Here is a 26,085-nt window from a genome sequence, read left to right on the forward strand (position 1 = left end):
CTGTCAGCGGGATTCTCTGTCAGCGGGATTCTCTGTCAGCGGGATTCTCCATCAGCGGGATTCTCCGTCAGCGGGATTCTCCGTCAGCGGGATTCACCATCAGCGGGATTCTCTGTCAGCGTGATTCTCCCTGTCAGCGGGATTCTCCGTCAGCGGGATTCTCTGTCAGCGGGATTCACCATCAGCGGGATTCTCCGTTAGCGGGATTCACCATCAGCGGGATTCTCTGTCAGCGGGATTCTCTGTCAGCGGGATTCCCTGTCAGCGGGATTCTCTGTCAGCGGGATTCTCCCTCAGCGGGATTCTCCCTCAGCGGGATTCCCTGTCAGCGGGATTCTCTGTCAGCGGGATTCTCTGTCAGCGGGATTCTCCATCAGCGGGATTCTCCGTCAGCGGGATTCTCCGTCAGCGGGATTCACCATCAGCGGGATTCTCTGTCAGCGTGATTCTCCCTGTCAGCGGGATTCTCCGTCAGCGGGATTCTCTGTCAGCGGGATTCACCGTCAGCGGATTCTCCGTTAGCGGGATTCACCATCAGCGGGATTCTCTGTCAGCGGGATTCTCTGTCAGCGGGATTTCCTGTCAGCGGGATTCTCTGTCAGCGGGATTCTCCCTCAGCGGGATTCTCCCTCAGCGGGATTCCCTGTCAGCGGGATTCTCTGTCAGCGGGATTCTCTGTCAGCGGGATTCTCCATCAGCGGGATTCTCCGTCAGCGGGATTCTCCGTCAGCGGGATTCACCATCAGCGGGATTCTCTGTCAGCGTGATTCTCCCTGTCAGCGGGATTCTCCGTCAGCGGGATTCTCTGTCAGCGGGATTCACCATCAGCGGGATTCTCTGTCAGCGGGATTCTCTGTCAGCGGGATTCTCTGTCAGCGGGATTCTCTGTCAGCGGGATTCTCTGTCAGCGGGATTCTCCGCCAGCGGGATTCTCCATCAGTGGGATTCTCTGTCAGCGGGATTCTCCATCAGTGGGATTCTCTGTCAGCGGGATTCTCCGCCAGCGGGATTCCTAGTCAGTGGGATTCTCCTTCAGCGGGATTCTCCGTCAGAGGGATTCTCCGTCAGCGGGATTCACTGTCAGCGGGATTCTCTGTCAGCGGGATTCTCTGTCAGTGGGATTCTCCGTCAGCGGGATGCTCCATCAGCGGGATTCTCCGTCAGTGGGATTCTCTGTCAGTGGGATTCTCCATCAGCGGGATTCTCCCTCAGCGGGATTCTCTGTTAGCGGGATTCTCTGTCAGCGGGATTCTCTGTCAGCGGGATCCTGCATCAGCGGGATTCCCCGTCAGCGGGATTCTCTGTCAGCGGGATTCTCTGTCAGAGGGATTCTCTGTCACTGGGATTCTCTGTCAGTGGGATTCTCTGTCAGCGGGATTCTCCGTCAGCGGGATTCTCCATCAGCGGGATGCTCTGTCAGCGGGATTCTCTGTCAGCGGGATTCTCTGTCAGAGGGATTCTCCGTCAGCGGGATTCTCTGTCAGCGGGATTCTCCATCAGCGGGATTCTCTGTCAGCGGGATTCTCTGTCAGCGGGATTCCCCGTCAGCGGGATTCCCCGTCAGCGGGATTCCCCGTCAGCGGGATTCTCCGTCAGCGGGATTCTCCGTCAGCGGGATTCTCCGTCAGCGGGATTCTCTGTCAGAGGGATTCTCTGTCAGCGGGATTCTCTGTTCCGTTGGCAGCCACCAATAGCCATGCGTTTCCCGGTAGAGTGGGGTCGCCACAATGGGAAATTCCATTGGCAGGTGGCTTGAAGGGAGAATCTCGATCCCGGCTCTGGGTCACTGTCCGTGTGGAGTTTGCACATTCTCCCCGTGTCTGCGTCGCTTTCACCCTCACAACCCAAAGATGTGCTGGATAGGTGGATTGGCCACTCTAAATTGTCCCTTAATTAGAATGAAAAGAATCGGGCGCTCTAAATTTATTTCTAAAAAGATGGTAGAGATGCAAAAGATGAATAGTTTTCTGGGGCGGTGTGGGCTCAGTGGGTTGGGGGGGAGGGGGGGCGACCCTCATACAAAGCCAGGTCATAATTAATTCAATCGCCGCTTCAATGTTGAAGTTCACTTTGTAGGAAGTGTCCTTTAATAAAACAATCCCTGGCCCACCTCATGTGATATTTGTGTTGTTGTTGGATGTTTGATCACACTGAGCTCCAATTCAGTGACGGGTTTAATCCTTTCCGATGCTCTGTAGTCCCGGATTAGTCTAACTTTGGGGTGTGGATAATGCTTTGCTGCCAAAGGGAATCATCCGGGGAGAACATTAACAAATTTCAAGGAGCCATCTGTTCCAAAGAGGCCAGGGATTAAGCAGCATTTTGTTAGTTGGACAGTTTAATTGCTACTTTGTACGAAGAGGGAATGAGTTTGGAAGTAACAGAAATTGTCCGTTTCCATAAAAACAACAACTGCCATTACTCCTGGCTGCAAAACTGAATGTTTGTCTCCATTGAAAGTTTTCTCTCTGATCTCAGCTGCATGTGCTCGCTGCAGTTCCACAGTCTGACCAAGGATTGTATCTGCCACTGTCAATGCATTTCCCATTCTCTCATCCGGCCATGGCTCCTCAATCAGAAGGAAGATAGCTGGAAAGAACGGCCGGTGTCCCGCAGGTGGACGGCGGGTCAGCAACCCTTGTGATTCTTGTTCATGATATAAAACAGATATTTAGAACATTAAATAAGATAAACAATCAGTTACAGAATCTAAAGAGACCCGGCCACACCCGATTGTGGGAGAGAAGATAAAGTAGACCGTGTTGGAAAGACCTGTTCGCTTTTATTCATAGAAGCAAACAGAGAAAATAGAAGCAGGAGGAGGCCATTCAGCCCTTCGAACCTGCTCCCCCATTCATTATGATCATGGCTGATCATCTCGTTCAATACCCTGATTCCTCCCCCCCTCCACCCCCCCAATCCCTCGATCCCTTTAGCCCCAAGAGCCAAACATAATTCCTTCTTGAAATTACACAACTATTTCTCTGGGGGGCAGTATGTGGCACAGTGGTTAGCACTGGGACTGTGGCGCTGAGGCCCCAGGTTCGAATCCCGGCCCTGGGTCACTTTCCGTGTGGAGTTTGCACATTCTCCCCGTGTCTGCGTGGGTTTCACCCCCACAACCCAAAGATGTACAGGTTAGGTGGATTGGCCACGCTAAATTGTCCCTCATTTGGAAAAAAAAATAATTAAGTACTCCAAATTTATATTTTAAAGAAAGGAAAAAAACTACTTTCTGTGGTAGTGAATTCCACAGATTCCCCGCTCTCTGGGTGAAGAAATGTCTCCTCACCTCAGTCCTAAAAGGTTTACCCTTTATCCTCAAACTATGACCCCTAGTTCTGGACTTTCCCACCATCGGGAACATTCTTTCTGAATCCACCCTGTCTAATCCTGTTCAAATTTTATAAGTTTCTATGGGGTCTCCTCTCACTCTTCTGAACTCTGATGACCATAATCCTAACCAATTTAGTCTCTCCTCATGCGATAGTCCCACCATCCCAGGAATCAGTCTGGTAAACCTTCGCTACCCTCCCTCGAGAGCAACAACACCCTTCCTCAGATAGAGACACCAAAACTGCACACAATACTCCAGGTGTGGCCTCACCAATGCCCTATACAAATGCAGTAAAACATCCCTATTCCTATACACAAATCCTCTCGCTATGAAGGCCAACATACCATTTGCCTTCTTTACCGCCGGCTGTACCTGCGCGCTTACTTTCAGCGACTGATGCACGAGGACACCAAGGTCTCGCTGAGTATCCGCCTCTCTCAATTTACACCCATTCAAATAATAATCTGCCTTCCTATTTTTGCTGCCAAAGTGGATAACCTCACATTTATCCACATTATTCTGCATCTGCCATGCATGTGGCCACTCACTCAGCCTGTCCAAATCCTGCTGAAGCATCTCTGCATCCTCCTCACAGCTCACCCTCCCACCCAATTTTATATCATCTGCAAATTTTAGTTCACTCGTCCAAATCATTAATATATAATGTGAACAGTTAGGGTCCTAGCATAGATCTCTGCTGTACACCACTAGTCACTGACTGCCAATCAGAAAAAGACCCATTTATTGCCAGTTTTTGCTTCCTGTCTGCTAACCAGCTTTCTATCCATCTCAAGACATGACCTGTAATCCCATGCGCTTTAACGTTACATATTAATCTGCTCTATGAGACCTTGTCAAAAGCCTTCTGAAAGTCTAAATAAACTGCATCCACCAGTTCTCCCTGGCCAACTCTACCAGTTACATCTTCAAAGAATTCTATCTGGTTGATTTGTCAAGCACCATTTCCTTTTCGTAAATCCACGCTGACTTTGCCTGATTACACCACTGCTTTCCAAATGCTGTACTATACATTCCTTGATAATGGGCTCCAGCAACTTTCCACGACTGACGTTAGGTTCACTGGTCTATTGTTCCCTGTTTTCTCCCTGCCTCTCTTTTTGAATAGCGGGGTTACATTCGCTACCCTCCAATCTGTAGCAAACATTCCAGATCCAAAGAATTTGGGGAAATGGCCACCAATGGATTTACTATTTCTAGGGCCACCTCCTTAAGTACTCTGGGATGAAGATTATCCAGCCCTGGAGATTTATCCGCCTTCAATTCCATTAATTTCTCCAAAACCATTTCTTTCCTAATACTAATTTCCTTCAGTTCCTCACCAGAACTTGTGTTTCTCAGACCTTATGGTACATTATTCGTGTCTTCCTTTGTGAAGACAAAAGCAAAGTATAGGGTATAGGGTGGATACGTGGGTTTGAGTAGGGTGATCATTGCTCGGCACAACATCGAGGGCTGAAGGGCCTGTTCTGTGCTGTACTGTTCTATGTTCTATGTTCTATGTTCAAAATCCGAATTTAGTTCTTCAGCAATTTCTTTGTTCCCTGTTATGAATTCCCCAATTTCTGACTGTAAGGGGCCTACATTAGTTTTTATTAATCTTTTTTCCCTTTACAGACATATAGAAACTTTTACAATCAGGTTTTATGTTCCCCACGTACTTACTTTCAGAGTTTATTTTTCCCTTCTTAATCCTCCCCTTGGTCCGCCTTTGCTGAATTTTAAACTGTTCCCAATCCTCAGGCCTATTGCTTTTTCTTGCTAATTTGTATGTTTCTTCTTTGAATCTAATACTATCTCTAATTTCACTTTTAAGCCATGGTTTGGCCACAGTTCCCTGTCTACTCTTGCGCCAAGTAGGAATAAACAACTTTTGGAGTTCACCTGTTCGTCCCTTGAATGCTGCCATTGCCCGTGCACTGTCCTGCCTTTCAGTAATGTTTCCCAGTCCATCATAGCCAGCTCATACCTCATACCATCATAGTTACCTTTATTGAGGCTCAGGACCCTGGTCTCAGGATCAACTACCTCACGATCCACCTTGATAAAGCATTCTATCATATTATGGTCAGTCAATCCCAAGGGTTCTCTCACAACTAGATTACCAACTAATCCTTTCTCATTGCACAACACCCAGGATGGTCTGTTCCCTCATTGGTTCCTCAACAATGGGCAGCACAGTAGCACACGTGGATAGCACTGTGGCTTCACAGCGCCAGGGTCCCAGGTTCGATTCACTGTCTGTGCGGAGTCTGCACATTCTCCCCATGTCTGCGTGGGTTTCCTCCGGGTGCTCCGGTTTCCTCCCACAGTCCAAAGATGTGCAGGTTAGGTGGATTGGCCATGCTAAATTGCCCTTCGTGTCCAAAAAGGTTTGGAGGGGTTATTGGGTTACGGGAATAGGGTGGAAGTGAGGGCTTAAGTGGGTCGGTCCAGACTCGATGGGCCAAATGGCCTCCTTCTGCACTGTATGTTCTATGTATCTATGTAACATACTGGTCCAGAAAACCATCCCGTATGCACTCCAGAAATTCCTCCTCTTTTGTTCTGTGACTAATTTGAGTCACACAATCGTATTTTTTTAGAAAATATTTTATTGCAGCATTTGTAATTTTCATAATTTAACATATTGACATTTCTAAAACAACCGCGTGGGTCGATGCACAAAATACCCCCTAAAATAACAACAAACAATAAACCACGTACCCCACATCTCCCGCTCTATCCCCAATTACCCATATACTAAATTCCTTTTCCTTATTTAACATTACCATGCCCCATTTTCCTCCCCCCTCCCTTTTTCCCTTTCCCCCTTACTGCTGACGTTCAGTTTTTGTTAAAGAAATCGATGAACGGCCGCCATCTCCGGGCGAATCCCTGTGTTGATCCTCTGAGCGAACTTGATTTTCCCCAGACTGAGATACCCTCCCATATCGCTGACCCACGCGCCTGATTCCGGGGGCTCCGAGTCCCTCCATCTCAGCAAGATCCGTCTCCGGGCCACCAGGGAGGAGAAGACCGGGATATTGGCCTCCCACCCCCACTTTGCCCCCGGATCCTCCGACACCCCAAATATTGCTAATTCTGGATTTGGAGTTACCCTACCTTCCAGGAGTTCTGACATAACATCTGCAAATCCCTGCCAGAATTCCCTCAGTTTCGGAAATGCCCAAAACATATGAACATGGTTGGCCGGGCTACCCCCACACCGCCCACATCTGTCCTCGACCTCCTCGAAGAACCTACTCATCCAAGCTACCGTCATGTGGGCCCTGTGGACTACCTTGAACTGAATCAAGCTGAGCCTAGCAAAGGACGAGGATGCATTTCCCCTTTTCAAGGCTTTTTCCCACAGTTACAGATCTTCCTTTACCACACGCACCTCTGAATTCCTGTCTGATGCTATTCCCAACATCACCACTGCAGTTTGGTGGTCTGTTTACCACCCCTACAAATTTGTTTGCCCTTTGCTGTTTCTTTTCTTATATAAATTTAGAGTACCCAATTAATTTATTTTTCCAATTAAGGTCAATTTAGCGTGGCCAATCCATCTAGCCTGTGCATCTTTGAGTTGTCGGGGTAAACCCACGCAAACATGGGGAGAATGTGCAAACCCCACACGGACAGTGACCCAGAGCCGGGATCGAACCTGGGACCTCGTGCGCTGTGGGACAGCAGTGCTAACCACTGAGCCACCATGGCGCCGCCCCCCCCCCTTGATATTTCTTAATTCGGCCCACACAGATTCCACATCATCTGAACTCCTATCTTTCCTCAATATTGTACCCATATCTTCTTTAATCAACAATGCAACTCCACCACCTTCCCCTTTCTGTCTTTCCTTTCAAAAAACTGAACAGTACTCAGTGTTTAGTTCCCATCCTTGGTCACCTTGGAGCCATGTCTCCATAATCCCAACTATATCACACCCTTTACATCTATCTGCGCAACTAATTCATCGATTTTATTTTGAATCCGCTGCCTGTTCAGGTACAAAACCTTCAGATTAGTCCTTTTAACCTTCCTTGTCCCGTCCCTACCGTGTTTTACTGATAACTAACACTGCAGATCAGCTACACAGGACACAGGCAACCCATAATAACACCCCCCCCCCCCCCCCCCCCCGTGAGGTTGACAACAGAGCTGCCGAAATCCGAACAGGGAACAGAAAAATATTTCCAGTAGAATTGCAAGAAGGTGGTTGAGAATTTGGCAGCTGCTGAGAGACTGTATTGTGACAAACATTAATAGGTGGGTATCTCAATAAAAGAAAGGGATGGGAAAGCTGTGCATCAGGCAGATGGACACGAGACAGAGACAGAGAGAGAGAGATGAAAGGGTGGAACCTCTTCACAGAGCATGTGTGAAACCCACTTTCAACTTTAAAGTCTTTGATGTGCCGACACCACCTACCCGCCATTAAGGCAGGGCTGGGAAAGGGGAGTGAGGGGGATTTGGAATATCAACGTTAGGATGTTTCCCACACTGACGCCTGGGTCTGGAAGTGTGCTGGGAACGAGGGATGAGTTACTCGGAGGTTCACAACTAAAACTCCGCTAATCACTGTTACACCATCTGAGCCAATGGCAGGACAGCTCTGTTACATTTCTATTTATTGATAGATTCCTCACGGTGCATTTCAGTCTGTGACTCACTGAAAACCGATTTAATGTCATCCATTTTCATCAAGAAATCACATTGTTTCAGCCCTTCCCAATCATTGCTTTCTAAACCAGCTTTGAGAAGCAGCTGTGACTGGGTCCCCCTGTCAGGGTGGGGGTCAGGGCTCTTTAGGAAGCTGCATTCCTTACAGCGCACTTTGTAGCGACACTTGCACCACATTCCCCCTGTCCTCACATATCTAGCCGAGACTCTGCCACAGACACAGCCCCGGGAAGGTCTCCGGGAGAGGGGGCTGATCTGTGGGCAGTGCCGGGGGCAATAGTTGTCCATTGAACCTGTCGCTTTGGCTGGGATGTCTGTACAGTCAGAAGGACTGTGCGGGGTGTCTGTACCCCCAGTGTGTCCCTGTGGGTGTCCTGCGCACTCTCTGTGTTTGTGGCTATCTGTACAGTCAGACTGGGTGTGAGAGATATCTGCTCACTCACTCTGCAGCTTTCGGGAAATGGGTAAGTTTAGCTGCACAGGAAGATTCCTGGGGAGAATAAATTGATCATTTGTGATCAGACTTTGGGAAAGGGCTGATCAGAGATGACAGCACACAGACTCCTCGCCGTTTGTTCTGACCAGACCCTGAGGTGACATCAACTAGACGCGTGGAAGACACAAGTTACCTCCCCGTCACTCACACCTTCCCAAACACTTCCAGCAAACTGTGCTCGGGACAAAAGCCAATTCTCCCCTGGGACTGGCTCCAACTTCCATCGGCAAATTCTCCCCAACATTTCTCCACTGTTAGATAGATAGATAGATAGATAGATAGATAGATAGATAGATAGATAGATAGATAGATAGATAGACAGATCGATAGACAGATAGATAGATAGATAGATAGATAGATAGATAGATAGATAGATAGATAGATAGATAGATAGATAGATAGATAGATAGATAGATAGATAGATAGATAGATAGATAGATAGATAGATAGATAGATAGATAGATAGAGAATGATAGAAAGAGAGAGAGATAATACAGAAAGAGAGAGAGAGAGATAATACAGAAAGAGAGAGATACAGATAGATTGATAGAAAGATAGAAATATTCATCGAAAGATAGGTAGATAGAGAGAGAGAGATACAGAGAGATAGATAGATAGATACAGAATGATAGAGAGAGAGAGATAATAGCGAAAGATAGAGAACAATAGAATTAGATAGATAGAAAGATAGGTAGATAGAGAGAGAGAGACAGAGAGATAGTTAAATAGATAAATAGATAGATAGAGATGGTAAATAGAAAGGTAGATAGATAGATAAAGATAGAGGGGTAGATAGATATTAGGAAGATAGAGAGAAAGAGAGATAGATAGATAGAGAAATAGATTGATAAAGATAGAGAGGTACATATATATGTATATATATATATCAAAGATAGAGAGAAATAGAGAATAATAATAATGTCACTTATTGTCACAGGTAGGCTTCAATTAAGTAACTGTGAAAAGCCCCTAGTCACCACATTCCGGCGCCCGTTCGGGAGATAAAGATAGAGAAAGATAGATAGAAAGATAGATGGAGAGATAGATAGACAGATAGATAGAGATATAAACAGAGAAAGATAGATAGATAGACAGATAGATAGAGATATAAACAGAGATAGATAGATAGATAGATAGATAGATAGATAGATAGATAGATAGATAGATAGATAGATAGATAGATAGATAGACAGACAGATAGATAGATAGATAGATAGATAGATAGATAGATAGATAGATAGATAGATAGATAGATAGATAGATAGATGGATGGATAGATAGATAGATAGATAGATAGATAGATAGATAGATAGATAGATAGATAGATAGATAGATAGATAGATAGACAGACAGACAGACAGACAGACAGATAGATAGATAGATAGATAGATAGATAGATAGATAGATAGAGAATGATAGAGAGAGAGAGAGATAATACAGAAAGAGAGAGATACAGATAGATTGATAGAAAGATAGAAATATCCATCGAAAGATAGGTAGATTGAGAGAGAGAGATACAGAGAGATAGATAGATAGATAGAGAGATAGATAGATAGATAGATAGATAGATAGATAGATAGATAGATAGATAGATAGATAGATAGATAGATAGATAGATAGATAGATAGATAGATAGATAGATAGATAGATAGATAGATAGATAGATAGATAGATAGATAGAGAAAGATAGATAGATAGATAGATAGATAGGGATATAAACAGAGATAAATAGAGATTTAAACAGAGAAAGATAGAGGGAGAGGTAGCTATATAGATAGATAGATAGATCTGTACACAGAGTATGTGTGAAACCGCTTTCAACTTTAAAGTCTTTGATGTGCCGACACCACCTACCCGCCATTAAGGCAAGCCTGGGAAAGGAGAGTGAGGGGGATTTGGAATATCAACGTTAGGATGTTTCCCACACTGACGCCTGGGTCTGGAAGTGTGCTGGGAACGAGGGATGAGTTACTGGGAGGTTCACAACAACTAAAACTCCGCTAATCACTGTTACACCATCTGAGCCAATGGCAGGACAGCTCTGTTACATTTCTATTTATTGATAGATTCCTCACGGTGCATTTCAGTCTGTGACTCACTGAAAACCGATTTAATGTCATCCATTTTCATCAAGAAATCACATTGTTTCTGCCCTTCCCAATCATTGCTTTCTAAACCAGCTTTGAGAAGCAGCTGTGACTGGGTCCCCCTGTCAGGGTGGGGGTCAGGGCTCTTTAGGAAGCTGCATTCCTTACAGCGCACTTTGTAGCGACACTTGCACCACATTCCCCCTGTCCTCACATATCTAGCCGAGACTCTGCCACAGACACAGCCCCGGGAAGGTCTCCGGGGGAGGGGGCTGATCTGTGGGCAGTGCCGGGGGCAATAGTTGTCCATTGAACCTGTCGCTTTGGCTGGGATGTCTGTACAGTCAGAAGGACTGTGCGGGGTGTCTGTACCCCCAGTGTGTCCCTGTGGGTGTCCTGTGCACTCTCTGTGTTTGCGGCTATCTGTACAGTCAGACAGGGTGTGAGAGATGTCTGCTCACTCACTCTGCAGCTTTCGGGAAATGGGTAAGTTCAGCTGCACAGGAAAATTCATGGGGAGAATAAATTGATCATTTGTGATCAGACTTTGGGAAAGGGCTGATCAGAGATGACAGCACACAGACTCCTTGCCGTTTGTTCTAACCAGACCCTGAGGTGACATCAACTAGACGCGTGGAAGACACAAGTTACCACCTCCCCGTCACTCACACCTTCCCAAACACTTCCAGCAAACTGTGCTCGGGACAAAAGCCTATTCTCCCCTGGGACTGGCTCCAACTTCCATCGGCAAAATCTCCCCAACATTTCTCCACTGTTAGATAGATAGATAGATAGATAGACAGACAGACAGACAGACAGACAGACAGACAGAAAGACAGATAGACAGATAGATAGATAGATAGATAGATAGATAGATAGGTAGGTAGATAGATAGATAGATAGATAGATAGATAGATAGATAGATAGATAGATAGATAGATAGATAGATAGATAGATAGATAGATAGATAGATAGATAGATAGATAGATAGATAGATAGATAGATAGATAGATAGATAGATAGATAGATAGATAGAGAATGATAGAGAGAGAGATAATACAGAAAGAGAGAGATACAGGTAGATTGATAGAAAGATAGAAATATCCATCGAAAGATAGGTAGATAGAGAGAGAGAGATACAGAGAGATAGATAGATAGATAGATAGATAGATAGATAGATAGATAGATAGATAGATAGATAGATAGATAGATAGATAGATAGATAGATAGATAGATAGATAGATAGATAGATAGATACAGAATGATAGAGAGAGAGAGATAATAGCGAAAGATAGAGAACAATAGAAATAGATAGATAGAAAGATAGGTAGATAGAGAGAGAGAGACAGAGAGATAGTTAAATAGATAAATAGATAGATAGAGAAGGTAAATAGATAGATAGATGGATAGATAGATAGATATTAGAAAGATAGAGAGAAAGATAGATAGATAGATAGAGAAATAGATTGATAAAGATAGAGAGGTACATATATATATATGTATATATATATATATCAAAGATAGAGAGAAATAGAGAATAATAATAATGTCACTTATTGTCACGGGTAGGCTTCAATTAAGTAACTGTGAAAAGCCCCTAGTCACCACATTCCGGCGCCCGTTCGGGAGATAAAGATAGAGAAAGATAGATAGAAAGACAGATAGATAGACAAATAGATAGAGATATAAACAGAGAAAGATAGATAGATAGACAGATAGATAGACAAATAGATAGAGATATAAACAGAGAAAGATAGATAGATAGACAGATAGAGATATAAACAGAGATAGATAGATAGATAGATAGATAGATAGATAGATAGATAGATAGATAGATAGATAGATAGATAGATAGATAGATAGATAGATAGATAGATAGATAGATAGATAGATAGATAGATAGATAGATAGATAGAGAATGATAGAGAGAGAGAGATAATACAGAAAGAGAGAGAGATACAGATAGGTTGATAGAAAGATAGAAATATCCATCGAAAGATAGGTAGATAGAGAGAGATACAGAGAGATAGATAGATAGATATATAGAAAGATCGATAGAAAGATAGGTAGATAGAGAGAGAGAGATACAGAGAGATAGTTAAATAGATAAATAGATAGATAGAGAAGGTAGATAGATAGATAGATAGATAGATAGATAGATAGATAGATAGATAGATAGATAGATAGATAGATAGATAGATAGATAGATAGATAGATAGATAGATAGATAGATAGATAGATAGATAGATAGATAGATAGATAGATAGATAGATAGATAGATAGATAGATAGATAGATAGATAAAGATAGAGGGGTAGATAGATATTAGAAAGATTGAGAGAAAGAGAGATAGAAAGATAGATAGATAGATAGAGAAATAGATTGATAAAGATAGAGAGATACATATATGTGTATATATATATATCAAAGATAGAGAGAAATAGAGAATAATAATAATGTCACTTATTGTCACAGGTAGGCTTCAATTAAGTTACTGTGAAAAGCCCCTAGTCACCACATTCCGGCGCCCGTTCGGGAGATAAAGATAGAGAAAGATAGATAGAAAGATAGATGGGCAGATAGATAGACAGATAGATAGAGATATAAACAGAGAAAGATAGGTAGATAGATAGATAGATAGATAGATAGATAGATAGATAGATAGATAGATAGATAAACAGAGAAAGATAGATAGATAGACAGATAGATAGACAAATAGATAGAGATATAAACAGAGAAAGATAGGTAGATAGATAGATAGATAGATAGATAGATAGATAGATAGATAGATAGATAGATAGATAGATAGATAGATAGATAGATATACAAACAGAGAAAGACAGATAGCTAGATAGATAGATAGACAGATGGATAGATAGATAGACACATAGAGATATAAACAGAGATAAATAGAGATTTAAACAGAGAAAGATAGAGAGAGAGGTAGCTATATAGATAGATAGATAGATCTGTACACAGAGCATGTGTGAAACCGCTTTCAACTTTAAAGTCTTTGATGTGCCGACACCACCTACCCGCCATTAAGGCAAGCCTGGGAAAGGAGAGTGAGGGGGATTTGGAATATCAACGTTAGGATGTTTCCCACACTGACGCCTGGGTCTGGAAGTGTGCTGGGAACGAGGGATGAGTTACTGGGAGGTTCACAACAACTAAAACTCCGCTAATCACTGTTACACCATCTGAGCCAATGGCAGGACAGCTCTGTTACATTTCTATTTATTGATAGATTCCTCACGGTGCATTTCAGTCTGTGACTCACTGAAAACCGATTTAATGTCATCCATTTTCATCAAGAAATCACATTGTTTCAGCCCTTCCCAATCATTGCTTTCTAAACCAGCTTTGAGAAGCAGCTGTGACTGGGTCCCCCTGTCAGGGTGGGGTCAGGGCTCTTTAGGAAGCTGCATTCCTTACAGCGCACTTTGTAGCGACACTTGCACCACATTCCCCCTGTCCTCACATATCTAGCCGAGACTCTGCCACAGACACAGCCCCGGGAAGGTCTCCGGGGGAACATAGAATATATAGAACATACAGTGCAGAAGGAGGCCATTCGGCCCATCGAGTCTGCACCGACCCACTTACGTCCTCACTTCCACCCTATCCCTGTAACTCAATAATCCCTCCTAACCTTTTTTGGTCACTAAGAGCAATTTATCATGGCCAATCCACCTAACCTGCACGTCTTTGGACTTTGGGAGGGGGCTGATCTGTGGGCAGTGCCGGGGGCAATAGTTGTCCATTGAACCTGCCGCTTTGGCTGGGATGTCTGTACAGTCAGAAGGATTGTGCGGGGTGTCTGTACCCCCAGTGTGTCCCTGTGAGTGTCCTGTGCACTCTCTGTGTTTGCGGCTATCTGTACAGTCAGACTGGGTGTGAGAGATATCTGCTCACTCACTCTGCAGCTTTCGGGAAATGGGTAAGTTTAGCTGCACAGGAAGATTCCTGGGGAGAATAAATTGATCATTTGTGATCAGACTTTGGGAAAGGGCTGATCAGAGATGACAGCACACAGACTCCTTGCCGTTTGTTCTGACCAGACCCTGAGGTGACATCAACTAGACGCGTGGAAGACACAAGTTACCACCTCCCCGTCACTCACACCTTCCCAAACACTTCCAGCAAACTGTGCTCGGGACAAAAGCCAATTCTCCCCTGGGACTGGCTCCAACTTCCATCGGCAAATTCTCCCCAACATTTCTCCACTGTTAGATAGATAGATAGATAGACAGACAGATAGATAGATAGACAGATAGATAGATAGATAGATAGACAGATAGATAGATAGATAGATAGATAGATAGATAGATAGATAGATAGATAGATAGATAGATAGATAGATAGATAGATAGATAGATAGATAGATAGATAGATAGATAGATAGATAGATAGATAGATAGATAGATAGATAGATAGATAGATAGATAGATAGATAGATAGATAGATAGATAGATAGATAGATAGATAGATAGATAGATAGATAGATAGATAGATAGATAGATAGATAGATAGATAGATAGATAGATAGATAGATAGATAGATAGATAGATAGATAGATAGATAGATAGATAGATAGATAGATAGATAGATAGATAATAGATAGATAGATAGATAGATAGATAGATAGATAGATAGATAGATAGATAGATAGATAGATAGATAGATAGATAGATAGAGAGAGATCTCGGTACAGAGCATGTGTGAAACTCGCTTTTAACTGTGAAGTCTTTGATGAGCCGACACTTGACACCCGCCATTAAAACAGGGCTGGGAAAGGAAAATGGTATCTGGAATATCCAATCCTGTGTTGTCCATCCTCAATTCTACAACTGTAAAGTGTGCCGGAATCAGTAACTAGTTACAACTTGTGATTGGAGAATTGATTTAGTCACTTTGGACACAGTTGGGCCCTTAGATAATTTCCAATATCGATACAGTGGTGTTATTTTGTACAATCTCAGGTTTAAGTATTTCATTGATTTCAGCGCCACGAAATATGAGGGGCTGGCAATTGGATCTCAGTCTTGTTAACATCTGAGATTATTTAATTGATCAGAAAATTGAGGGTCCTCAGTAAAATCCAAGCATGTTTTGCCAAATGTGTCTTGTTGTTGGGTTCGAATGCCTGTTGGAGTTTGCGGCCTAAGGCTGACTGATAGCGTCCTCTTGCATTTGAAGGCTGTGTGAGATTTAGTGAGGCACTTTGCAGTTAGATGTCACTCGCTTTGTCCTCCCAGCTCGGCGGGAGGTTTCTGTGGGAGTTGGGAGCAAATGTATGGAGGGGCTGAACGCCTGGGTGGGGGTAGAGAATGATCAAAGGGACCCCCGATCCAGCCCAAGGTCACATGTCCCAGGGCTGCTCTGTATAAATACAGCAGCTTTTCACTGCCCAGATACTTTTAAATCTGGCGAGCAGTAAGTTGTGCTCTGGGACAAGTACCCAAGGATGAAGATGGCGGCTGAATCGTCCGATCTGAAAGAGGTGAAAAAGGTAAAGTGATTCTGCATTGGGTCAGGAAGAGGGTGTATTGAAGCTGGCAAGAATTCTCATGGCTGCTGTATTGTGTGTGGCTTTGAGTAAATATGTTGCGTTTAGCAGGAGCTGGTTGCAAATTGATTCTGATGTTTAAATGGTTGTGGAAGATTTGGCGGAGAGGAGTGAAGATTCTCTCTCCTCTCGGTATTAAATATGTGTCGGTTCTTCCTGGGTGACAGCAAAGAAACATTTTCCCATTCAATCTCCGCAGTTACTGAAACCTTTGGTGGAAAAGCGGAGGCGGGAGCGGATGAACCGGAGTTTAGAGCAGCTGAAAGTTTTCCTGATGAAACACGCCCAGAGCGAGGTGAGTGAAATGAGTGTGAATTGTGAAGCTCTCTGCAGGTTGCTAATGTATCCACTCTGTCTATTCGAACTGACAGCCTCTCGCTATCCCTTCCACCTTTACCCAGGTCTCCTTTTCTTTTTCTCTCTCTTCCCTTTAGAGTTTCCGGAATGGGAAAATGGACAAAGCAGAAATCTTAGAAATGACGGTGCAGTATCTGAGAAACGCGGCGCTTGCGAGCAGTCAGGGTGGGTATCTCCTCCTCCTCCCCTCCCTCACTCCTCTCTCCTCCTTCTCTCCTCCCTCTCCTCCCTCCTCCCTCTCCTGCTCCTCCCCTCCTCTCTCCTCCCATCCTCTCTCCTCCTCCTCCCTCTCCTCCTCCTCCCCTCCTTCACTCCTTCCCTCCTCTCTCCTCCCCTCCTCTCTCCTCCTCTCCTCCTCCTCCCTCTCCTCCTCCTCCCCTCCTCTCTCCTCCTCCTCCCTCTCCTCCTCCTCCCCTCCTCTCTCCTCCCCTCCTCTCTCCTCCCTCTCCTCCTCCTCCTCCCTCTCCTCCTCCTCCCTCTCCTCCGCTTCCCTCTCCTCCTCCTCCCCTCCTTCACTCCTTCCCTCCTCTCTCCTCCCCTCCTTCATCCTCCCCCCTCTCTCCTCCCCTCCTCTCTCCTCCCTCTCCTCCTCCTCCCTCTCCTCCTCCCCCTCTCCTCCTCCTTCCCTCCTCTCTCCTCCCCTCCTCTCCTCCCTCTCCTCCTCCTCCCTCTCCTCCTCCTCTCCTCCTTCACTCCTCCCCTCCTCTCTCCTCCCCTCCTCTATCCTCCCTCTCCTCCTCCTCCCCTCCTTCACTCCTTACCTCCTCTCTCTTCCCTCCTCTCTCCTCCCTCCACTCCTCTCTCCTCCCTCCCCTCATCACTCCTCCCTCCCCTCCTTCTCTCCTCTCTCACCTCCTCTCCTCCTCCCTCTCCTCCTCCTCTCACCTCCTCTCCTTCTCTCCTCCCTCACCTCCTCTGCTCCTCCCTCCCCTCCTCTCTCCTCTCCTTCTCTCCCCTCCTCTCTCCTCTCCTCTTCTCTGCTCCCCTTTCCTCTTCTCTCTCTCCTCTTCTCTTTCCTATTCTCTCTCTCTTCTTCTTTTTCCTATTCTCTCTCTCCTATCCCTTTTCCTCTTCTCTTTCTCCTATCCTCTTTTCTCTCCTCTCTCTCCTCTTCTCTTTCCTCTTCTATCTCTCCTATCCTCGTTCCTCTTCTCTCTCTCCTATCCCCTTTTCTCTCCTCTCTCTCCTCTTCTCTTTCCTCTTCTCTCTCTCCTATCCTCTTTCCTCTTCTCTCTCTCCTATCCCCTTTTCTCTTCTCTCTGGGACTGTCCCGCACTAAATTTGATCAAACTGTTGACGCCCTGTGTCGGTTCCTATGCGGCTCCCGGGATTAACCACCTTTCTGATCTTTAATGGACTTTTTCCATTAAAAAAATACTTTAAAACCAGAACATTAACTTTTCAGCCACGTTCCGCTTTGCTGGAGAACCGGGAGCAGGTTTTATCCCCGGGATTAAGGCTGTTTCAATGGAATTTCAAAATCTGGTTACTCCCAACTAAATGTTAATTATCCCTTTCCCAAAACGTGCTACGGGAAATTCAGAGTCAATGCCACAGGGGTGACTATTATGGGATGTTGATGAGTTTTGCTTTGCTGGAAGGTGCGTGTATATCATTGACCAATATTATATCTAAACAGAGCCTCAGAGCCCAGGAGTCACGCGGCAGAACTACGAAGCTGGATTTAAGGAATGCCTCCTGCAGGTGAATAGCTTCGTCCGGAGCTGCGGCCGGTTCAACTCGCAGGCTAAGAGCGGCCTGATGGAGCGGCTGTCTGTCTATGTGGACCAATCTAAGGAGGAGAAAGGCAGTGGGAGAGTCCAGGAAGGTGGTACCCCCTCGGCCTCGAACCTGGAGCCTCTGAGAGGGGGGCAACTGGAAGCGGGGACCTGGGATGCGGCCCCGGCGGCCGGGAGCACCGACCGGCCCATGGCGATAGTCCCTGGAGTCAGCAGCACCTCCTCCCCACACCATGTGTCCAACCTTCTGGCCACCCGGCCGCATCCCTCACACCACAGGATGGATGGGGTCAACTTCACAGCGAAAGATCAGGAACTGAGTGACTCTGGCTTTGCACACATTCGACATCTGCCCCAGAAAGTCACTGTGTGGCCGAAAGCCGCCTTCACACAGGGCCAGCAGCAGCATTCGGACAGAATGGCCGTCCCACACAATGTCTGGAGACCCTGGCCCTAGATTGACACACATTCAGAATGTCTCCTTGTTGTAAATCCTGCGCTTTATCGATAAAAAATATCACCTATTTTATTTTAAAATTACATATTTTTCATTGGTCTTTAATTTTCTTAATATTCCCGGTGTATTGAGTGACTTTCCCGGTCCAGTTATTATTGTATATATTTTGGAATAAAGATTTTAACAATTTCTCCATTAGTGTCATTTCTACTTTTAACCACTGCAACTCAGACATAAATCTTACAAAACCTGGGCACCCTGGGTCAGGGAAATTTACACCCCCAGACATCTTCTCCCCCCCCCCCCCCCCCCCACTCACACTCACACACACACACACACAGACCCTCACACACACTCACACAGTCACACACACTCACACACTCACACAGTCACACACACTCACACACACTCACACAGTCACACACACTCACTCACACTCACACAGTCACACACACTCACACACACTCACACAGTCACACACACTCACTCACACTCACACAGTCACACACACTCACTCACACAGTCACACACACTCACTCACACTCACACAGTCACACACACTCACTCACACTCACACAGTCACACACACTCACACACACTCACACACACACACAGACCCTCACACACACTCACACAGTCACACACACTCACACAGTCACACACACACATACACTCACACACACACACAGACCCTCACACACACTCACACAGTCACACACACTCACTCACACTCACACAGTCACACACACACATACACTCACACACACACACAGACCCTCACACACACTCACACAGTCACACACACTCACACAGTCACACACACTCACTCACACTCACACAGTCACACACACTCACTCACACTCACACAGTCACACACACTCGCTCACACTCACACAGTCACACACACTCACTCACACTCACACAGTCACACACACTCACTCACACTCACAAAGGCGCACACACACTCACAAAGACGCACACACAGACATACTCACGCACACACATACCCTCACACTCACACACACATACACTCACACACACATACACTCACACACACACTCAGATCCTCACACACACTCACATTCACACACACACTCACACACACTCACACATACCCTCACACACACACTCAGACCCTCACACACACGCACACACACTCACACCCACAGACACCCACATACCCTTACACTCACACACACTCAGACCCTCACACACACAGACCCTCACACACCCTCACACACACGCACACATGCACACACACTCACACAAACATACCCTCACACTCAGACCCTCACACACACACTCACTCACACACACACACTCACACTTACACACTCACACTCACACACAAACATACCCTCACACTCACTCACACACACACACTCACACAGACACACACACACTCACACATGATGTGGAGATGCCGGCGTTGGACTGGGGTGAGCACAGTAAGAAGTCTTACAACACCAGGTTAAAGTCCAACAGGTTTGTTTCAAACACGAGCTTTCGGAGCACGGCTCCTGAAGAAGGAGCCGTGCTCCGAAAGCTCGTGTTTGAAACAAACCTGTTGGACACTCACACAGACACACACATACTCACACACACATCCTCACAAAGACACACACACACTCTCACACACACACTCACAAAGACCCTCACACACACATACACACAAACACAGACACACACAGACCTTTGCACTCACACAGACACACACATACCCTCAGACACACACACACACTACATACCCTCACACACACATCCTCACACACACATACACACATACCCTAACACGCACACTCAAATACATACCCTCACACACACGCACACACACAGACCCTCATACACTCACGCACACACAGACCATCACACACACACACACTCACACACACACACAGACACACACTTACGCACACACATACCCTCACACTACACACACACTGACCCTCACACACACTCACACAGACACACACACACTCACACACACGCACACACAGACACACACATACCCTCACACTCACTCACACACACACACTCACACAGACACACACACACTCAAAGACACATACACAAACGCACACACACACACTCACACACACATCCTCACATAGACACACACACACACTCACACACACATGCACACAAACACAGACTCGCAACAGACCTTTGCACTCACACAGACACACACATAACCTCAGACACACACACACACACTACATACCCTCACACACATACACACATACCCTCACACGCACACTCACATACATACCCTCACACACACGCACACACACGCACACACACAGACCCTCACACACTCTCACACACACACAGACCATCACACACTCACACACACACACAGACACACACTTACGCACACCCATACCCTCACACTACACACACACCAACCCTCACACACACACACTCACACAGACACACACACATGCACACACAGACACACACACACATACCCTCACACTCACTCACACACACACACTCACACAGACACACACACACACACACATCCTCACATAGACACACACACACTCACACACACACATACACACAAACACAGACTCACAACAGACCTTTGCACCCACACAGACACACACATACCCTCACACACACACTCACTACATACCCTCACACACACACATACTCACACACATACCCTCACACACACACACAGACCCTCACACACTCTCACACACACAGATTCTCACACACTCACACACACACACTCACAAAGACACACACAGACACACACAGCCACACACACACTCACACTTACGCACACTCATACCCTCACACACAGACAGACCCTCACACACACACACTCACACAGACACACACACACTCACACGCACACATACACTCAGACTCACAGACACACACACTCACGCACACAGACGCACAAACACTCACACACACAGACACACACATACCCTCACACTCAGACTCACACACTCACACAGACCCTCACACTCACACACACTCACTTACAAACAGACACACACACACACTCACACTTACGCACACACATACCCTCACACTCACACACAGACGCACCCACATACCCTCACACTCACTCAGACTCACACACTCACACAGACACACAGACACACACTCACACACAGACAGACACACACACATACCCTCAGACTCACTCAGACTCACACACACACACAGACACACAAACACTCACACACAGACCCTCACACTCACACCCTCACACTCACACACACACAGATCCTCACACTCACACACACTCACACAGACCCTCACGCACACTCACACACACATACACACACACAGACCCTCGCACACACACCCTCACACTCACACACACACAGATCCTCACACTCACACACACACACACAGACCCTCACACTCACACACACACAGATCCTCACACTCACACACACACAGACTCTCGCACACACACACACACACACACACAAACTCACACACATACAGCCCGCCCTCTCACACAACCTCACACAGGCCCCCACACTCACACAACCTCACACACACACACACACACATACCCTCACTCTGATTAAGGGGTGAAGCTTTATCAGTTGGACAAATGGCTCCGGGGTTCTCGCTGTTTGCACAACTGATAAAGGTTCACTCCTTAATCAGAGTGATTATTCCTTCTGTACAAAATCATTTGCTCCTGGTCAGAAATTCCTCCTTTCCTGGTTGTTTCCCCACACGAGACCCCGTCTTTCTCACTATCTCATCAGCGTTAGGGCAGCTTGTTATCAATGGCAAAGAGAAAGTGCAGGATCTCTGGCAGTTCGGAGTCTGGCTCAGTCAGACACCCACAGCTCAGCCGGGCAGTGTCAATCTTCAATCTGTCCCCGCTCAAATATTAATGCAGGAACTCACCAGGATTCACGCTTAGGATTCGGACGGCAGATAGAAATCAGCAATGGTAACAGGCTAATTTCCTCAAAAGGAGTCGACGAGGATGGGATTCGAACCCACGCGTGCAGAGCACAATGGATTAGCAGTCCATCGCCTTAACCACTCGGCCACCTCGTCCACACAAATACCTCTCTACAGCACATCTATATTCAATAAATCCGTAGCTTCTTCAACCTAATGTTACAAAGATGTTTAATGTATTTGGAAATAGCTCCTTTTTCACATGAGATATCTCTGAACTGCAAGGCTGAGAGGTTACATTGTTAAACCACAATCTTACAGATCAACACACTGGTCAAATGACTGAATTTGCAAATTGGCTGCTATCAGCAATTTCCCCATTTCTCACTGACAGAGCAGAAGGACATTCGGCCCATTCCTTTTTAAAATAAATTTAGAGCATCCAATTCCCCCCCCCCCCCCCCCCCCCCCCAATTAAGGGCAATTTAGCGTGGCCAATCCACCTACCCTGCACATCTTTGGGTTGTGGGGGTGAAACCCACACAGACACAGGGAGAATGTGCAAACTCCACACGGACAGTGACCCAGAGCCGGGATCGGACCCGGGTCCTCGGCGCCGTGTGACAGCAGTGCTAACCACTGCACCATCATGCCACCCCTAGTTTTGTGATTAACAAGGGGGTGAAAGGTTATGAGCGGGATGGGGTGGGCAGGAATGTGGGGTTGAAGTTACAATCAGATCAGTCATGATCTTATTGATGGTGGAGCTGGCTCAAGGGACCAAAGGGTCTTCTCCTGCTCCTAATAGGCTGAAGCATTTCCACCAGCTTTGGGCAGAAGTGTGGAATGGATAATCCATTTCAGCCTCCTCCAGAGGTCCCCAGCATCACAGATTCCAGTCTTCACGCAGTTCAATTCACTCCAGCTGATTTTTTTTTTCTAAGTAATTTTTACAGGATGGGAGTGTCTCTGGCTAGGCCAGCATTTGTTGCCCATTCCTAATTGCCCTGAGAAGGTGGTGGTGAGTTGCACGGGGGAACGTGTGCTCTCCATTTTCGGGAAGCCGGCCTGGAGGTTATGGTCTGTGTACAGCAACGCCGCAGTCATTGGGGACCTCTACTGCTGGCCGGGAGGGGCTTCAGTGAGGGCTGGGGGGTATTCGGCGAGGGCTGGGGGGGCTTCAGCACGGGGCAGGGGGGCTTTGGTGAGGGCTGGGGGGGCTTCGGCAAGGGGCGGGGCTTCGGTGAGGGCTGGGGGGGCTTCGGCAAGGGGCAGGGGGGCTTCGGTGAGGGTGGGGGGTATTCGGCGAGGGCTGGGGGGGCTTCAGCAAGGGGCGGGGGGCTTCAGCAAAGGGCAGGGGGGCTTTGGCGAGGGGCAGGGGGACTTCGGCAAGGGGCGGGGGGTCTTCGGCGAGGGGCAGGGTGGCTTCGGCGAGGGCTGGGAGGGCTTCAGCAAGGGGCGGGGGGCTTCGGTGAGGGGCAGGGTGACTTCGGCAAGGGGCGGGGGGGCTTCAGCAAGGGGCAGGGGGGCTTCGGTGAGGGTGGGGGGTCTTCGGCGAGGGGCAGGGTGGCTTCGGCGAGGGCTGGGAGGGCTTCAGCAAGGGGCGGGGGGCTTCGGTGAGGGGCAGGGGGACTTCGGCAAGGGGCGGGGGGGCTTCAGCAAGGGGCAGGGGGGCTTCGGTGAGGGTGGGGGGTCTTCGGCGAGGGGCGGGGGGGCTTCGGTGAGGGCTGGGAGGGCTTCAGCAAGGGGCAGGGGGGCTTCGGCAAGGGGCGGGGGGGGCTTCGGGGGGGCGGGGGGGGGCTTCGGCGAGGGCTGGGGGGGCTTTGGGGGGGCGGGGGGGCTTCGGTGAGGGCTGAGGGGGCTTCAGCAAGGGGCAGGGGGGCTTCGGGGGGGGGATGGGGATCTGGTGGGGCATGGCCAGGGGGTGTGCAGGGGGATACTATCTGACAGGTTGGGTCCACGCACAGCTGGTGCCATGCGCATGCGTGGCAATGGAGCCGGCAATTCTCCAGCTGTTTATTTCATGGAGGCCGGGCATTTAACGTGGTGCGGCTGCTGGTCCCACACCGCGGTCACAGCATCTGTGCGGGGGCAGCGCCAACATTTTGTTGTAAAACCAGACACATCCTCCAGACGTAGATGAGGGACAGGCAGCCGATGTTGTTTACATGGACTTCAGTAAAGCCTTTGACAAGGTACCTCATGGTAGACTGGTACAAAAGGTGAAGTCACATGGGATCAGAGGAGAGCTGGCAAATTGGATACAGAAGACCGAGGGTAGCAGTAGAAGGTGCTTTTCTGAATGGAAGGCTGTGACTACCAATGTTCCATAGGGATCAGTTCTGGGGCCTTTGTTGTTTGTGGTGTATATAAATGATTTGGAAGAAAATGTAGCTGGTCTGATTAGTAAGTTCACAGACGACACAAAAATTGGTGGAGTTGGGGATAGTGAAGAGGATTGTCAGAGGATACAGCAGGATATAAACTGGTTGGAGCCCAGGGCGGAGAAATGGCAGATGGAGTTTAATCCGGACAAGTGTGAGGCAATGCACTTTGGAAGGTCCAATGCATGTAGGAATTACACAATAAATGGGAGAAATCTTGCGAGTATTGACAGGCAGAGAGATCTGGGTGTGCATGTCCACTGATCACAAAGTAGCAACGCATGTGGATAAGGTGGTCAAGAAGGCATACAGCATGCTGGCCTTCATCAGTCAGGGCATTGAATATAAAAATTGGCAAGTCATGTTGCAGCTGTACAGGACCTTAGTTAGGTTTCATTTGGAATATTGCGCACAATTCTGGCCGCCACACTACCAGAAGGATGTGGAGGCTTTGGAGAGGGTGCAGAAGTGGTTTACTAGGGTGTTGCCTGCTACGGAGGGCATTAACTATGAGGAGGGGCAGCACGGTGGCGCAGTGTGTTAGACCTGCTGCCTCACGGTGCCGAGGTCCCACGTTTGATTCTGGGTCACTGTCTGTGTGGAGTTTGCACATTCTCCCTGTGTTTGTGTGGGTTGGCTCCCACAACCCAAATATGTGCAAGGTAGGTGGATTAAACATGCTAAATTTCCCCTTAATTGGAAAAAAATGAATTGGGTGCACTAAATTTAAAAAAAACTATGAGGAGAGGTTAGATAAACTTGGTCTGTTCTCACTGGAACAATGGCGGTTGAGAGGCAACCTGATAGAGGTCTACAAGATTATGAGTGGCACAGACAGAGTGGATGGTCAGATGCTCTTTCCTAGGGTAGGAGAGTCAATTACCAGGGGACATAGGTTTAAAGTGCGTGGGGAAAAGTTTAGAAGAGATGTGGGAGGCAGGTTTTTTACACAGAGGGTGGTAAATATATGGAATGCGCTGTCTGGGGAGGGGATGGGAGCCGGTACGATAGCGGCATTTAAGGGGCATCTAGACAAATATATGAATAGGGTGGGAATGGAAGGATATGGAGTCCCTAAGTGCAGAC

At 47.0% G+C, this 26,085-nt stretch overlaps 1 protein-coding gene and 1 non-coding gene across 2 annotated transcripts; one reads left to right on the forward strand and one right to left on the reverse strand.

Moving 5' to 3' along the window:
- Positions 1-15,958: 15,958 nt before the first annotated feature.
- LOC119958463 (transcription factor HES-2-like) lies at positions 15,959-18,857 on the forward strand. The gene is made up of 4 exons (XM_038787004.1): positions 15,959-16,114; positions 16,371-16,466; positions 16,606-16,693; positions 18,168-18,857. Exons 1-4 carry the CDS (start codon positions 16,070-16,072, stop codon positions 18,722-18,724), a joined length of 786 nt encoding a protein of 261 aa, XP_038642932.1. The 5' UTR covers positions 15,959-16,069; the 3' UTR covers positions 18,725-18,857.
- A 3,832-nt stretch (positions 18,858-22,689) lies between these two features.
- trnas-gcu lies at positions 22,690-22,771 on the reverse strand. The gene has a single exon. It is a non-coding gene; the product is annotated as a tRNA-Ser (tRNA).
- Positions 22,772-26,085: the final 3,314 nt, after the last annotated feature.

This window comes from Scyliorhinus canicula, chromosome 29 (genome assembly GCF_902713615.1).
Source record: "Scyliorhinus canicula chromosome 29, sScyCan1.1, whole genome shotgun sequence".
NCBI lineage: Eukaryota > Metazoa > Chordata > Chondrichthyes > Carcharhiniformes > Scyliorhinidae > Scyliorhinus > Scyliorhinus canicula.